General features: G+C 42.4%; 1 protein-coding gene across 1 annotated transcript in view; it reads right to left on the bottom strand.

Moving 5' to 3' along the window:
* Positions 1-15,716, bottom strand: part of LOC133015761 (protein sidekick-1-like) — a 166,926-nt gene that overhangs the window by 95,190 nt on the left and 56,020 nt on the right. Inside the window, exons 6-9 of the mRNA XM_061083032.1 lie at positions 15,618-15,644; positions 7,825-7,927; positions 4,236-4,411; positions 1,085-1,168 (exon numbers count right to left, since the gene is read on the bottom strand). Of these exons, the coding sequence (XP_060939015.1) occupies positions 1,085-1,168; positions 4,236-4,411; positions 7,825-7,927; positions 15,618-15,644 (390 nt within the window). The remainder of the gene's footprint in view (positions 1-1,084; positions 1,169-4,235; positions 4,412-7,824; positions 7,928-15,617; positions 15,645-15,716) is intronic.

Here is a 15,716-nt window from a genome sequence, read left to right as displayed (position 1 = left end):
AGGCAGCATGTTGCCGGGTTTTTTTTGAGTCCATCTCGGCTCAAAACTGTGTTTTCGTGTAATCTATTTAAAAACAAGAGTCACGAACAAGAGCAATTTTCAGGCTTGGTTTCAGCATGTTAATCTGCTCACTGCTCAAGAAGCCTTCGAACCAGATATACACTTCCTGAAGAACTTCAAACCTCAGCATAATGTGATTTGAACGGAGTCACCTTGACGAAGCCGGAGAGAGAACTCCCGGCGTCCGTGACAAACTTTCTCACGTTCGCTGCACAGACGCCGCCGACGAGTGGATGGAGTTATGAATTCATCGTGTGAGGAGTCGCCACAATCAGTTCAATGAGCCGTCTGAATTTTAACAGCAGCAGGGTATAACCACCCCCCCCTCCCCTCACCTTTTCATCATCAACACTGTGAACAACTTTGAGGAGACGCTGTCCTAATGTGTGTCCATCTGTACAATTCATTATGTCTCACCTCATTCTGAAGTTCCCAGGGAAACCAACCAGAACATCAACTAGAGGAGGACACACAACTGTGCACTTGTACAACTTTAACATCCACAGTAGAAGCAGTGGATACAAATCTTTGCTGAATTCTGCCTGCCTGCATATGATGTTAAAATTGTTAAGGATGTTTTTAACGTGGCACCAACGCAGGAAGGAGTTCTCCTGAAGAGTGTGGATTAACCTGTCAAATCTCATACTTCTATTTTATCTATTTGTGGGATGTTACAGTTTTCTAATTGCACCACAAAGATCTGATTTTCTTCTTTATCTCCACTGCAGAAAAGGTTTGAGTCAAGTTTAAACCACAAGATGATTCACGTGCGTCTTTTTCCATTTGCACCTAATTGTTTAATTTGATTGATTTGTCAACTTTTCAAACTTGGCAAAGAATTTACTTTTCTTTTTGCAACAGTCAATATTTGCTTTTAATTTTTAATTCAAATTGTGCAATTTGAATAATTGAAAAGGGGATGGGAACACAGACTGCCAAATGTCCTCCTCTCCTTCTAGTTAGGATTCATTTTAAACACACTGAGACACACACACACACACACACACACACACACACAGTATACCTGTAGCGAGGCAGGGGATGTCTACGCTCCGGTCCAGCTCAGCAAAGATCTTCCTCTTGGGCTGGGCGCTCAGAGAAGGCGGTTCTGTTTGAACACAACATTCAAAGCGTTAGAATAAAGCAGTGAAATATAGAAGAAAAACACTCAATAAATGTATAGAATAACTTCTCAGACAAACAACAAACAGCAACAGTCCCTTTCCTGGGAGCAACATGTCGGAACTTCTAATAACAAGGACGAGGAAACACGTTTAATCATTAAACATCTGGGGGAAAGAATCTCAGAAGAAGAACTGAAAGGATTAATTCTGCAGCAGAGGAGTCAGCACTGCAAAATAACAATGGGTCCCCCCCCCCCCTTTGGCCCTGGGTATCCTCAGTGTCACTGGGGGGGGGGGTCTTTCACAGAAACACACATTCCCTGGATTTGAATGCGAGTATTTGCCTTTTGGTGTCTTCCTCTTCTGCTACATGTGATATCAGAATTACCTCCTCTTCCAAACAATTGTTAATATTTAGTGAGAGATATTGACACCACCAGCCCAAAGAGGGTGGAGAGGGTGGGGGGGTGGAGAGGGTGGAGGTGGAGAGGGTGGAGAGAGGGGGGGGGTGGAGAGGGCGACACAGCAGCTAATTCATTTTCAGTCTGGCATCTGTGGAAAAAGTGGCTCCCTACAGAACTGGCACCTGTTTGCCTGAAAAATGACTTTGAGGAAAATGAAATGTCCAGTGAACGCTCTAAATAATGAATGTGCAAACTGGGTTTTCACAAAGATGGAATTCTTACCTAAAGAAAAGACGTGTTTTTAATAGAAGTTTCACCTCTGTGCCCTTTTCCTCTCCACACGTGCACAAGAGGAACCATGCAATAATAATGTTTCTGACACAACGTTGTAATTTTAATGCCGCTTCATTTTAAATGGTTTTGTTTTTGTTTCAAGCTGGAGTTTGTGTTCTGTGGTTTCAAGGTTATGAATCCGTGGAGATGAGTCGTGCAGACTGAAGACTACATGGTTTGGAGAGAGAAGCCAAAGGCAAAGTAAAAACCAGAGCATATCAGTAAGAGTTCCATTTGCTTTGTGGAGTCGTGACCCATGAATTAAAACAATTTGAATGGATAAGTTAGAATTGGATTCACACTAACTGGACCTGTACATCTTTGCTCCTTAGCGATTATCTTTCAGTCTTGTTCAGAGCTTTCTCCGGTCGGGAATGTGTCGCCAAGCCTTGGAAAAGGTAGATTCAATGTGGTGAGGGCAAGGTTTAGGGTTAGGCAATAAAAAAATCAAATTGGTTGAGGTTAGGATCCAAAGCCCTGAACCGATTGTCAAGAGTTGAGTTGCAGCTAAATTCAAGTATTTAAAGAAGTTAAGAGAAAATATTATAAAGTAGGTTTTATTGGGTAAGAACTTTATCTGGCTGTAAATAAAGGGTTTTATATTAAAGGTTCAGGTTAGAATTTGTGAGAACATTTTTGTTGTGGTTCAGGATTAGGGCAATGGTTTGGTTATTGCATTCAGTTGTGATGTTTCAGGCTCTTATGACTATGAGTGTCCTCGAAACTCTGGAATGACAAGAATGTGTTGGAATGTGTTGGATTGTGTGTTTGTGTGCATGAGAACAACAGCTCTTCAGACTCTCATGTCCCTGCAACATTTATTCTACTTGTATACAAGTTCTTTTACAGTTTGCTGCCAACTTTTAAACCCACATGTATTCCCATCTCCTATCTCCATGTGCACGGTGGAGAGTGTTTTCCTTTTTGACAAGAGAAGGAGAAGGCGCTGAGCGGAGGACAGGAAAACAAGAGATGAATAACAGCCATGTGGCATGACACCGATAACACAGAGACGTTAATCCCCTTCAGTCAGGTGAGCGCGAGGACCTAGACGCACAAATACAACAACACACATTTCCCAGCGTTTGGGTGGTTGTGTTTGGAGATTTGAGTTTTCCTGGATAGTCTGCTCCCCGGCTGCAAAACAAAGATGGAGAACAACAACAGATATATTGTTTTTTTTGGGGTGCAACGGTAGTCGTCTGTGGGGGGTGCAGGCACGAGCATGCGGTGTCATACATATTCCGATTAGAGGATCAGGCCAAAAAAGAGAAATGAAATTGAATAATGAATGCCTTTGAAGCTCTTCCTTTCTTTTACACAGACACATACACTATTCTGTTTAGGAATCTGGTTCCCTGCATCAAGGTCTGTTGAGCCCACAGCAGAAAGCACATCAGCACCAACGTGTTCATTAGCTCCTCTGATACATGTATGAATGCAGGCCTGAGCCGTCCTGTTGGCCTAATGAAGGAAGATCACGTAGAGAGAAGGGAGGACAAAGAAAGAGAGTGGTAGATAGTGAGGGGGAACAAAAAGAAAGTGGAGTATCAATATTTAGGGGCCGTTCTTTTCTGAGAATTTCACAGGCACGGGTAGTTTGCTCCGACGCTCAGAGAAGATCAAGAAGACGCTGACGAACTGGAAGAGGAAAGTTTCACTTCATCAATCAGGCGCTCCCTCCCTCCCTCCCTCCATCCTCCCTCCCTCCCTCCCTGCCTGCATGTATGTTGTTTTCTATTTACACACACATATCAAGGGGCGGGAGGGGTTTGAGTGTCCTCTTATTGATTTGCGTCTCCAGGGAGAAAAAAACTCATTTAGCTGCCGGCGCCGAACCAGCATGTGTGTGTCCGTGGTGTTGTGTTGTGATTAAGCGTGTGAGTGTGTGTTGTGTGATCACACGTGGGCCAGTTCGTGTGCACCTGAACGCAACAGTTGTTTCTGACAGGGACGGACGGTTTATTGGTGAATGTGGACAACGGACTCGGCTCGGGGGGGCCTGCAGCTGACAGCCAGCGCCCGAGGTTCTCACAGTCACACATCCCGGAGAAAAGGAAAAGAATAAATGGAGGAATAAACAGAAAGCAACTGTGCCTGGAGCAGAAAACATGTACAAGGAAAATACAGGAGCGGGTTTAAAACTGGGATTAATGGAAACTGTTTACACCATTTGTCCTGATGGGTCGGGTCTACCCAGGATCATCATGTTAGGTGTGTGTGTGTGTGTGTGTGTGTGTGTGTGTGTGTGTGTGTGTGTGTGTGTGTGTGTGTGTGTGTGTGTGTGTGTGTGAGTGATTGGAATGTTCCTCACCTATCACAGTGAGGTGTGCCCTTGCCTCCGCAGGTTTGGCAGTGCTGTTACTAAGCAACGCCTCACAAACATATAGCCCGGTGTCAGAAGACGAGGGAGCAGGAATAACGAGCCGACGCCCACTGGTCAGCCGACGCCCATCCCGTTTCCATGACACCATGAGGCTGTCCACCGGCCTGAGAGAAGGAGGAGAGGAGGAGAAGGAGCAGAGAAGAGAACAGATGAGAAACAGATCAGAAGAGAGGAGAAGAGAGAAGTGGGAGAATCGCACGAAAGGCAAAAGAGTGACAGAAGGCAATTACAACATATTAAATCCATCAGTTTACGTGTCAATGAGGCAGGAAATGAATGATGACAGTGAGCACATCAGAGCCGTCAGCTCCACTCAGCATGAAGGAGCTTCACTCAGCTACTGGGGACGTTGAGGAAAGGGACATTCATGAAAAATGAAATTCTGTTTTTGGATAAAACAACAGAGAAACAATTCTTTTGAGACTCTGTGTTTGAGAGAAAATAGCATTAATAAGGCAAAACCTCCTTTCAATTGAAGCTCAATATATTTGGTGCATTTTCATGAAATAATCCAATTCTTGGAAAGGAATCTGGATTAAAATGTTCAACTGATTTACAAGGAAAACAGAGGATTAGGTCATAATCAGCAGCTGGAACTCTCCTCCAGATGTGTTCTCTTCATGTCAACATTAGCTTTACTTAAATTAAAGGATTTGTATGCAAAACGGGAAATTAAACCAAAATCTAGAGGCGTAAACATCAATCTCTAAATGTCTCTGTGGCTGTGGGTCAGGAGTAGAGTGGGTCATCCACTGACCAGAGGGTCTATGGTTCGATCCCCAGCTCCTACATTCCCCATGTCGATATATGCACATAACTGCCCAGTATAAATATGTCTAGATAGATAGATAGATGGATACTTTATTAATCCCGTGGGAAAACAGGCAGGCATTTATTCTGATTAAATATTTTATTATATTATTATTAATTTTGTTGTTATTATTATTATCACAATTGAATTAAGCTCAGTTCAACTAATATAAAGCTAAATACTATAAAGTCAGAGTTTCATGGAAAAAAAATAAAACAAAACATCAATCTCTAAATGTCTCTGACTGTGGCAGTGGGTCAGGGGTAGAGTGGGTCGTCCACTAACCAGAGGGTCTTGGGTTCGATCCCTGGCTCCTACATTCCCAATGTCGATATATGCATATAACAGCAGGGTATGAATGTGCCGGTCTATTTCTGATTTACTATATTATTGTTAGTTTTGTTGTTATTATTATTATCAAGATTGAATTAAGTTCAGTTCAACTAATATAAATCTCAATACTATAAAGTCAGACTTTCATTAGGACACAGTTCAGAGATCTCGAGCTGCTTCCTCCCTCAGATGAAACACCTGGAGGTAAAAACAAAGTAGAATGGAAAAACTTTTTAAATTCACTGCGAGGCAGATATGTCAGAATTTTAACTTGCTTACTCAGCGGATCCCGTCCACAACAAAAGACTCTGAGAGTGGAAAGCAGATTTGGAGCTCTTGGTATCAGGCCTACTGGCGCCGCCTGTTTTCACTCAGACTTCTAATTATTTTTAGTTCTTTTACCAGGACGGCACTGGTGCATCAGACTGGAAGACTTGATGGTTAATGGATCTGGAGAGGAGATTTGATTTCTTACTCCACATTCTTCCAAAACTCCAGTGGTGAAGTTTGTCTCTTCCATTTGTTCTCAGGCTACAGAATTATCTCTGTGGACTATTCTTCAGCGGCTGCCTGTCTGATATCAGAACTGCTCCCTGAGGAAAGGATCGTCCCTGGTAGAAGAAATACAGGAGACGCTGGACCAAATGATTCGGTGTTGAATGGGAAAAAAAGAGACAGCTCTCATGTTTCTCTCTTTACCTTAAGTGCTGCCCACTGGCCAAGTGCTCAGAGAGAAACAAAGGGACTTCTGCTCCTAGTGAACTATCGGTCTGATGAACTCGGTCTAAATAACTCACACCAACAGAAGAGCAGAGCTTCTGCAGGTTTAAACAAGTCAAGTAGGAAACATATGAAGGAATATCAGAGTCTACAAATTCTATATTACTTCACCATATCACCATAATTGAAGATAAGGTGTATTTGCTGAGTAGAGAATAAACCTTAATATACTACGTTATCTCACAAACTGCAGAGACAGTTGGTTTTCAGGGTCTTTCTCTGTCCTGCAGGACCCGAGTGGTTTCAGTTTATCAGTTATGTATTCGTCTTATTGGATTAACAACAAATGGTAAAAGGTGTATTTGTATATAGAGCTTTATACCACTGGAAGTTTTACAGTACAGTGTTTTGCCATTCATCCATTCACACACACATTCATTCAGTGTTTCTATGGACAGCAACTATTCTATAACAGTGGAACAGCCATCAGGGGCATATTGGGGTTCAGCTCTGCCCAGCCTGATAATCTGCATCGTTTAGAACAACACACAGAGTCAATACAAACCTTACATGCCACCAAGACATTTCACTTTAACATAAAATGCAAACTAATTTGACATAAGATGGAAATAGCCTCACATGAAATTCAAATAATTGAGACTTTTTAAGACTAAAATAGTTTTTTAGTCAAGAAGATTCAGAGTATTTATCCTCCTGGCTGCGTTTATCTGTTAAAAGCGCTAGTGCTAGTGCTATTTTTTGAATCAATCAATATTGGATACAAAAACATGCGTCTGTGAGCACGTTAACACAGATGGAATTTTGCTGTGTATAAACTAGGAAGCAAAGATTCTTCCATCAGAATCGTTGAATTCACAATCTGACATAACAAACAATAGCAAGTGCTACAATTACACATAACCATGCTGCATTCACGTCAACTCTATGACTAATATATACAAATAAGAGTCTGTTCCCAATGTGTTAAAGATGAGTAACAGAGGGATGAGAGGAAACTGATATAGTTTCTATAAACAACTCTTTTCCAGTATAAACACGTTTTTCCTCATGAGCCAAAGAGTCCTGACGACATTTCTAAGATCCAAGTTAAAGTGTGAGTTTGTTGTGGATAAAGTTTGGGTAGGAAAAGAGTTAGAAGGTGCACAATGAAGTGAGTGAGTGTGTGTGTGTGTGTGTGTGTGTGCAAACAGTATTTGGCATGAGCCTGTGTAAATGTGTGGGTGTGTTTAGCTTCTCTGCTGATGTCAGATGGGACGACTTCTGTTTAAGTTAACTTGTGTGTGTGTGTGTGTGTGTGTGTGTGTGTGTGTGTGTGTGTGTGTGTGTGTGTGTGTGTGTGTGTGTGTGTGTGTGTGTGTGTGTGTGTGTGTGTGTGTGTGTGTGTGTGTGTGTGTGTGTGTGTGTGTGTGTGTGTGTGCATGAGTATTTGTGCCAGTGTGTCTATACACTAATTCTGGTGGAAGAGAAATGCTGAGCAATGGGTTTATGTGGTGTCCTCTAATTGTCCTGGAAGAAAACAGGGCTGTCGAGCAAGAAAAGATTTATTCAATGCTTGTGTGTTTATGTGAGTGAGCTATGTGTGTGTGTGTTTGTGTGTGTGTGTGCGTGTGCGTGTGCATAAAATAAATTTACCTGGCATTAGCAATGCACTCCAGTGTAGCCTCACTCCCGGCCACCACTGTTGTGTCTTTAGGTCCAATCACGATCGCTGGAGCCAAAAGCTCTGACTCAGGATCTGTGACAGAGAGAGAAAATATGAGAGGTAGTTTAGCTCATAAATCACACTCGTGCACACACAGCAGCACAATCTGGAACTCAGTCCATAATAGTCGCACACAGACACACACACACACACACACACACGCTGCTGTACCTTTTCCTGCGTGCACAATCTTACCCTCGACTATTCATCATGATACTTTTTCGAGCAGACACCATCACAGTGTCCACAGTGAAAACACATTTAGCTCGATTTGAACCCTGAGCCGTTTCTCTGACTAATTTAGAACTGAGCCAAACGTTAAACAAGCGGTTCTGCGGGACAATGGGATGGATTTCTGCCATGTGAGGAATGTTCTTCGGGAGTCTCTCAGGATTCAGTCTCCACAGATCTGATACAAACTGCACTGAGCTTTGTTTTAATATCATTGAAGCAGCGTTTCACACGTTGTGGCTCAAAGCGTCGCCTGGACTGAGCCGGTGCTGTGACGCAGATAAACTGAACCTTGCTGCAAAACAGACGGAGCAAATCGTCTGCACCCCCCAGCCATCTGTTGGTCAATACTCCCTTTGTTTGTGTCTTTCACTTCAAAGCAGAATTGTACCAAGTAACAAGTTTTTTTTCCTTTTGTCAGCGTTTTTTTTGGAGGATGCGGCCGGTGAGTGTTCTGGAATCATTAGGACAAAAACTACACAGATCAGATCCCTGACTGATATGAATATGAACACAACGTACAAGTGTGAGTCTGGCTTGACACAAACTAATTCACACAATGGAAATATCAGGATTTCAGGAAGATCCATTTAAGACTATTTAAGACCATGTCAATATTTACTATTATATAAAATCTTCAAATCTTACATTTGTACACAGTATTTCCCAGTACAATAAAATCATACTTCCAAAAGATAAAAAGTTGTTTTTAAAATCAACATATGGCAGTTGCATGACAAGGACATTTCCAGCAACAATGGGAAGTTGACTGTGTTTGCAAAGGTCTGATTGAACTGAGTAACTTCCTGACGCACAACTCCCACTTTTACTTTATGCATATGTATTATATCTGCTGACAGGCAAGAGAAAGTATTTTAAGAATTTTGTTTAGGAACAATTCAAAAAGTTGCAGTGGTTTTTATCAAGGCTACGGAGTTGAATGCTTTTACTTTGAAAAAGAAATGAAGAAATGTACCTACAGTGTCATAATGGTGTTTTGTATGTGAGGAGTTTGGCAAAAGTGGAGTAGAATTACAGACTATTACAGAATGATGGTTCGTGTAATTCTTCCTTATAAACATAATCATTCTTTGTCTGAAGCACACAACCCAGCATGGTGTATAATAATGTATTAGAGGCCGTGTGTGTGTGACAAAAGATTTACGAGCTAAAAGGTGCATTAAAGAGATTTGTAGTGTGTGCGCGCAAGATTATGATTGTGTGTTTGCAAAGGATTTATGAAATGATATGACCCTTTCACAAGAAAAGCATACACGTGTAATGTGCGACAAAAGTGTAAAAACAGAAGCACGTTCCAATTAAATAGTAGATAGAGTTGTTTTTATACTTCGTCAAGGCGTCATTTGACAGTTATGTTCGTGCACGTGTGTGAACATCGTTGAGTTTCTCATGCATTCGAGATGAATATGTAGATTTCCAATGAGGGAGGAGTGGAGAGTACACATTAACAGGATCGCTCTGATAGGAGGTGGGATGTGAAGAGAAGAAATGGAGGGGTTGGGGGGGGGTAAGGAGCAGCTTTGATCTCTCCTTTGAAGGGAAGGAAGAAAAGGTGGTAATTGACTGTGCTCTTTATTCCTCTTTCTCTCCATCATCTCTTTTTATATCAGCGAGAAAGAGCAGAAAAGTCACATCGCACTGTCACATGGAGGAAGACGTGCGGGAACAGTGAGACAGGTAAATGACAGCACACACACACACACAGACACACACACACACACACACGTACATATACCTTTAGTTCTGTCTCTGTGAGGACACTCATTGACATAAGACACACACACACAACTCAAACTGGTCCTTACAAAAAAGAGAAGTGCAAGTACACACTCTCCCACTCAACTGTCTCGACAGAAGTGAAGTCATTTATGGAAAACAGAAAAAGGAACAGGAAGTCATAGTCAAAGTCTTTATAACTTTCACGTCCTCTTGCTCAATTAAACAGACAGACAGACAGACAGACACACACACACACACACACACACACACACTTGCAGAGGAGTTGTCATTGACTTCCATCTATTGTGGACAGCCTAACCAAAGCCTAACCAGGACCTCAGAAATTAGATTTTGCCTCATTAGGACCAGGCTTTGGTCCCCATGAGGTCTACTGCTCCTGATTAGATCAGTGCTTATGCTGTAAAAGATGCAAAAGAGGTAACAAAACAAGTTCAGACACACACACACACACCCACACACACGGTAGGAGCTAATGATGGGTGGCAGTGGAGGGTACAGGACAGACTGGGTGACCTGCAGAGAAAGAAGTGGAGTATAGAGTGTACGTTTGTCGTCCACTGTTGGGAGCAAAGGTCAGACAGGAACCAGTAGATAATGAGTCCAACCTGTTAACTTGGGCTGAGTGTCTGAGGGGAGCAGAGCGGAGAACACCGGAGTGACAAAGGAGAACATGGAGGAAAGAGAAAAGGGCTCAGAAGAGGGAAATCAGGTTTATATGCAGATAAGGAATGCGGAGAGGGGACCGTGCAGATGGTCTTCTTCCTCTTCTTCTTCTTCTGGAGTGACAGACACGATAGTGGAAGTCGAGGGGAAGCAAAACGCCATATGGTTGTGGGATCCGCGCAATTCTTTCTCTCTGTCAGTGCCTGTTACATCCTTTTCTTTCCTCAGAGGGGAATCTCCAGCATTTCATTTTCATCTGTATCTCACGTCCTCTCCTGCTCGTGTTCCCTATCATCCACTTAGCTCCTCCTTTCTGTTGTCAGGGATTAATTCATTAATCTTCCTCAATTTACACAAGGAGAAACATTCAAACTGACAGAGAGAGTTAATGTGTGTGTGTGTGTGTGTGTGTGTGTGTGTGTGTGTGTGTGTGTGTGTGTGTGTGTGTGTGTGTGTCTGTGGTCTGTGGTCTGTGGCAGCTAAAAGGCTCCCTGTAAAGAATGTCCAGAAGTTTAATCTAACTCTAGTGGATTCCTCATTTAGCAAATGAGAAACACCATGTGGCAGAAAGTAGGAGAGTAGGAATTGAGGAGAGTAGAATAGAATTTGCAGAGTTGTAGCCTAAACGAAGTGAGAGCAAAACAACCAGTCGGGGCTGAGGAGCTTCATTAAGGAGCCAGGGCTGATTAAACGAGGAGCTTAAAATACAAAAAGGGCTGTTTAAAAATAAATCTAGAGAAAAAAGTGTGTGAGTGTGTGTGTGTGCACGTGTCTCATAGACTCTACATGAAGATACCACATCGCCGTTTTGCTTTTAATTTAATTTGGAGCCAGAGTTTGCAGACGTAGAAGTCCATGTCCCATCTGTAAACATGGAGCAGGCAGAGTTTATCACCAATACCGCAGCTATACACCAGGGGGTGATCAGGAGGATTTGGGATCACTTTTGTGTGTTTAATGTTGTGTCTTAACAGAATATTGATAGATAACCTATATAAACTTAGGATTTATATCTGTGGTACAATATATGTAGGCTAGTTTCGAAATTTAGACAGTACATAACACATCTAACCTGTATGTTGGATAGAAGATTTGGCACTAAAGATATCTTCTCTTTGTTTCTATCCGTTAATAAAAAGCCCCAAGACTATTAAAAGGACTTTTCACAGTGCACGGTTTCAACATTAATGCAAATACATATATCTCCTGGGCCTTGGAGGTGAATCTACTTCTGCACAACAGAGGCAGCGACACACACTGCAACATTCAAAACGCTCTCGTCAGTGCAATCACTGCTGATTGACAGTCAAGTGCTGCTGAGGTGACACAGCTGTAGAAGAGTGTGAGCGTGTCATTCAGGCGGAAGCACGAAAAAATCCCAAATTAAATCAAGGATAGGAACGATGAAAGGAGAAGAAGAGAGAAAAAAGAAAAAAAGAACCAGGGCTGGTAAAAAGGATTGTTACAGCTTTAGGGCAGGAAGGAGATAGAGATGGATCGACAGGGAGAGACGGAGGGAGAGATGAAAGGCTATTCCATCCACAGATTAGAGTGTAATCCCTCTTTGAATGGATTCTCAGATTACAGCTTGTTCTGCTATTAAATGTGCCAGTCACTCCACACCACCTCCGCTGTCTCTGTGTGTATCATCTTTCTATGAGTGTAAATCTCTGTGTTTTAAGCCTTTGAGTCAAATCTCTGCGGAGACCTCGAGAGCAGAGGGATGGGCTGGGGGCGAAGACACACACACACACACACACACACACACACACACACACACACACACACACACACACACACACACACACACACACACTCTCACAGGGGCAGCCTGGTGTTAGCTGACTATGTATTAATAGAGTTGTCAGATATGTGTCTGCAGAGTCCACAGCCGACTAACACATATCACACTGAGGCCGTACACACAACAAGAGAGTGAAACGGCTGAAGAAAGACAGAGGAGAGAAAAAAGAGAGCGAATTACAGAAAGGGAAGGGCACCTGGAAAAGAGAAGGTTCAAGAAGATGGGAAGGTTCTTTTTTGTTCAATATTTTAAAGAGTTTTTTTGGAGGGTATACAAAAATAAATGGAAAGGGAGAAGGTGATAATTTGCTGATCTCTCTGGAGAGCATGGTGTGTGTGTGTGTGTGTGTGTGTGTGTGTGTGTGTGTGTGTGTGTGTGTGTGTGTGTGTGTGTGTGTGTGTGTGTGCCAGTGGGGCGCGTGTTTGTGTGTGTCACTGAGCTCATTAATGCTTCATGCTGACAGCTAAGTGTCATCGTCTGACTACACTTGCCTTAGAATGCCAATAAAAAACCACAAGTCAAGACATGGCACACGCACACGCACACACACACACACACACACACTTAGAGCAGAAGATCCAAGCCCCAAGGGGAGACACACACACACAATAGGAAAGCAGTGAGAGGACCCAGAGAGACATGCCCCATTTTAAATATTCATCTTTTCCTTCAGCTGCCAAAGCCTCTATCTATCTCTGTCATCATGCCACACAAGTGATGGGAGGAGGAGATGGAGAGAGGGAGGAAGGAAGGAAGGAGAGAGGGAGGGAAGGAGGAGGAGAAGAAGCGTGGAAACGTGTGGCGGTAATAGAGAGGCAGAGGAGGACTGAAGCTCTCAGGAGCTCTCCATGATTATTAGATTCATTTGGAGTTTTATATAAGTTTCGATGTTTTGGCTCGATGATGAAACACACAACGACATAATGAGGGAACGTTTCGTCATAGAAAATAAAGGTATGTGCAACTGCTTCATATCTGCAAACACACACACACACACACACTTTTGACATAGCCTATATATATATGACATCTAGCACCTCTAACATATAACTTTTAACCTACTTCCGAACAGGGATATAAATTGACTCCAGCGCTCGCTGCTCCTTCGCGGTAGTAGCCGCGCGGATGATGCTAGCTAGCTACAGGCAACTGACACTCAACTAAAGCTTCCCTTCTGCACTTCTGAATTTATGTTCTGCAGCTGCCAAGACACATTTTACAACAGACAGAACCACTGCAGCTATTCTGTAAGTCAGCAGATTCTCAAGTGGGTGACCTGGCAGCCGGGGGGGGGGGGGGGGGGAGGCAAAGCAAAAGTTTTAAATTATTTTCTGCGTACGTTTTTAATATCTTACCACTTAAAATCTAAAGTATCTCTAAAGACCTTTGCACACTTCTTGCATTTTTTCCATGCAAGTCATTTGCCTGTAATCAATACTTTTCAAACCAGCTTTCACATCATCGTGTTATTGCAGCTTTTGCTTTATTGACCTGTTGTATTTTTTCTCAGGTTTTGCTTCTGAAATGTGTGAGAAATCTTCTGTGTTGTTGACAACGTCACGTTTTGAGGCTGTCATCATAATAAAACAACTTTCTCCTCCGTTCAGTCTGACATTAAGCTTATTTGTCGTTGTATTTACTATAATTATCTTTATCCATTGCTCAGAGTTATGTTTTTCTTTAAAAGTCATGAATACGATGCGGCCGACTTGAAGCTACGATCAAGCAACTTGCGACATGAATCCTGTTGAGGAACCTGACTGACACACAACAGGACCTTCTTTAGTCAAATTAAATACTATTATTTTGTCCCAACTGTTGAACAGTTCTTCGAATTGTTCAACATACGTGAACAAATCGGTCCTGAAGCCACTGAGATGCAGTTTGACCTCCTGACCTGAGCAGTGAAACTCTCCAAGTCCGTCTGTCTGCCTCAATGCTTGTTGTATCCTGGTATTTAGAATTTCTAATTAAAGAAAAGGACCAGATCAACATCGCTTTATGTTGATCACCTCTTCATTTTTCCAAGTAGCTGTTTTATCTTGATATTTAGAATCATTCATGAATGGAAATAGTCAGTCGTGCTGAAACTCTCCTCCAGATTATTCATCATTTTGTGCTGTTTACTTGCGTCACTGTTCCAAAGTGAAAAACATTAGTTAGAGCTACTCCATTTATTTTTTCAAAGATAAGTGTGTTGTTGATAAAGTCACGTTTTGAGGCTGTAGTCAGAGTAGAACAACTTTCTCCTCCATTCAGTCTGACATCAAGTTTATTTGTCAATTTATTTACTATAATTGTCTTTATCCATTGCTCAAAGTTATTTTTGTCTTTAAAAGTCATGACTAAGATGCGGCCGACTTGAAGCTACAATCAAGCAAGGTCCTGACACACAACAGGACCTTCTTTAGTCAAATTAAATACTATTATTTTGCGCCAGCTGTTGCCGCAGTTCTTCAAGCTGTTCGACTGACGTGAGCAAATCGGTCCTGAAGCCACTGAGATGCAGTTTGACCTCTTGACCCAAGCAGTGAAACTCTCCAAGTCCGTGTGTCTGCCTCAATGCTTGTTGTAACCTGGTATTTAGAATTTCTAATTAAGGAAAAGGACCAGATCAACATCGCTTTATGTTGATCACCTCTTCATTTTTCCAAGTAGCTGTTTTATCTTGATCTTTAGAATCATTCATGAATGTAAATAGTCAGTCGTGTTGTAATTCTCCTCCAGATTATTCAGCATTTTGTGCTCTTTACTTGCGTCACTGTTCCAAAGTGGAAAACATTAGTGAGAGCTACTCCACTTATGGCTTTTTTTGAAAGATGAGAGTGTCTCGTCTACTCTTAAGAGACGTCTTAAAGCAGAACTTCACTGTTAAGCCTGCAAAGATAAATAAATACACTAAGTTCTCTCTGTTTTCAAAAGTTTGAAAAGCACTGCTGCAAACCATCAGGTTCTCTGAGTGTATATTCACAGGTTCAGGCCGAGAGCAAACTGACCTCGAGGTTAGAGGCGGCTGGCTGAAGGTTTTTCTTACCACCAGTGAGGCAGAAACACTGAAACCTGGAATAGTGGAACATCTTTTACAGCGTGCACCCACCAGCACTGCAGATGTGACCTTCAGCAAAGCACTTAGCCAAGCGGCCCTGAGCTCTGACCCCCCCACCGCGGAGGGAGAGGGTCACAGGAATATTTGTCTCTGTTACGAGAGAAGGAGCACGAGAGAAAGAGCAGGGGAAGATAATGTAAATGTAAATGGTTCTTTACCTGTTGACCCTCGGTTCTTCTTGCCAACTGTCCATCAGCCGGAGAGAGTGAGATGAAGAGAAATGGAATGAAAGGGGGGGAGATAGAAAGTGGGGAGCA

This window comes from Limanda limanda, chromosome 2, assembly GCF_963576545.1.
Source record: "Limanda limanda chromosome 2, fLimLim1.1, whole genome shotgun sequence".
Lineage (NCBI taxonomy): Eukaryota > Metazoa > Chordata > Actinopteri > Pleuronectiformes > Pleuronectidae > Limanda > Limanda limanda.
This window is presented reverse-complemented; position numbering and strand designations above follow the sequence as displayed.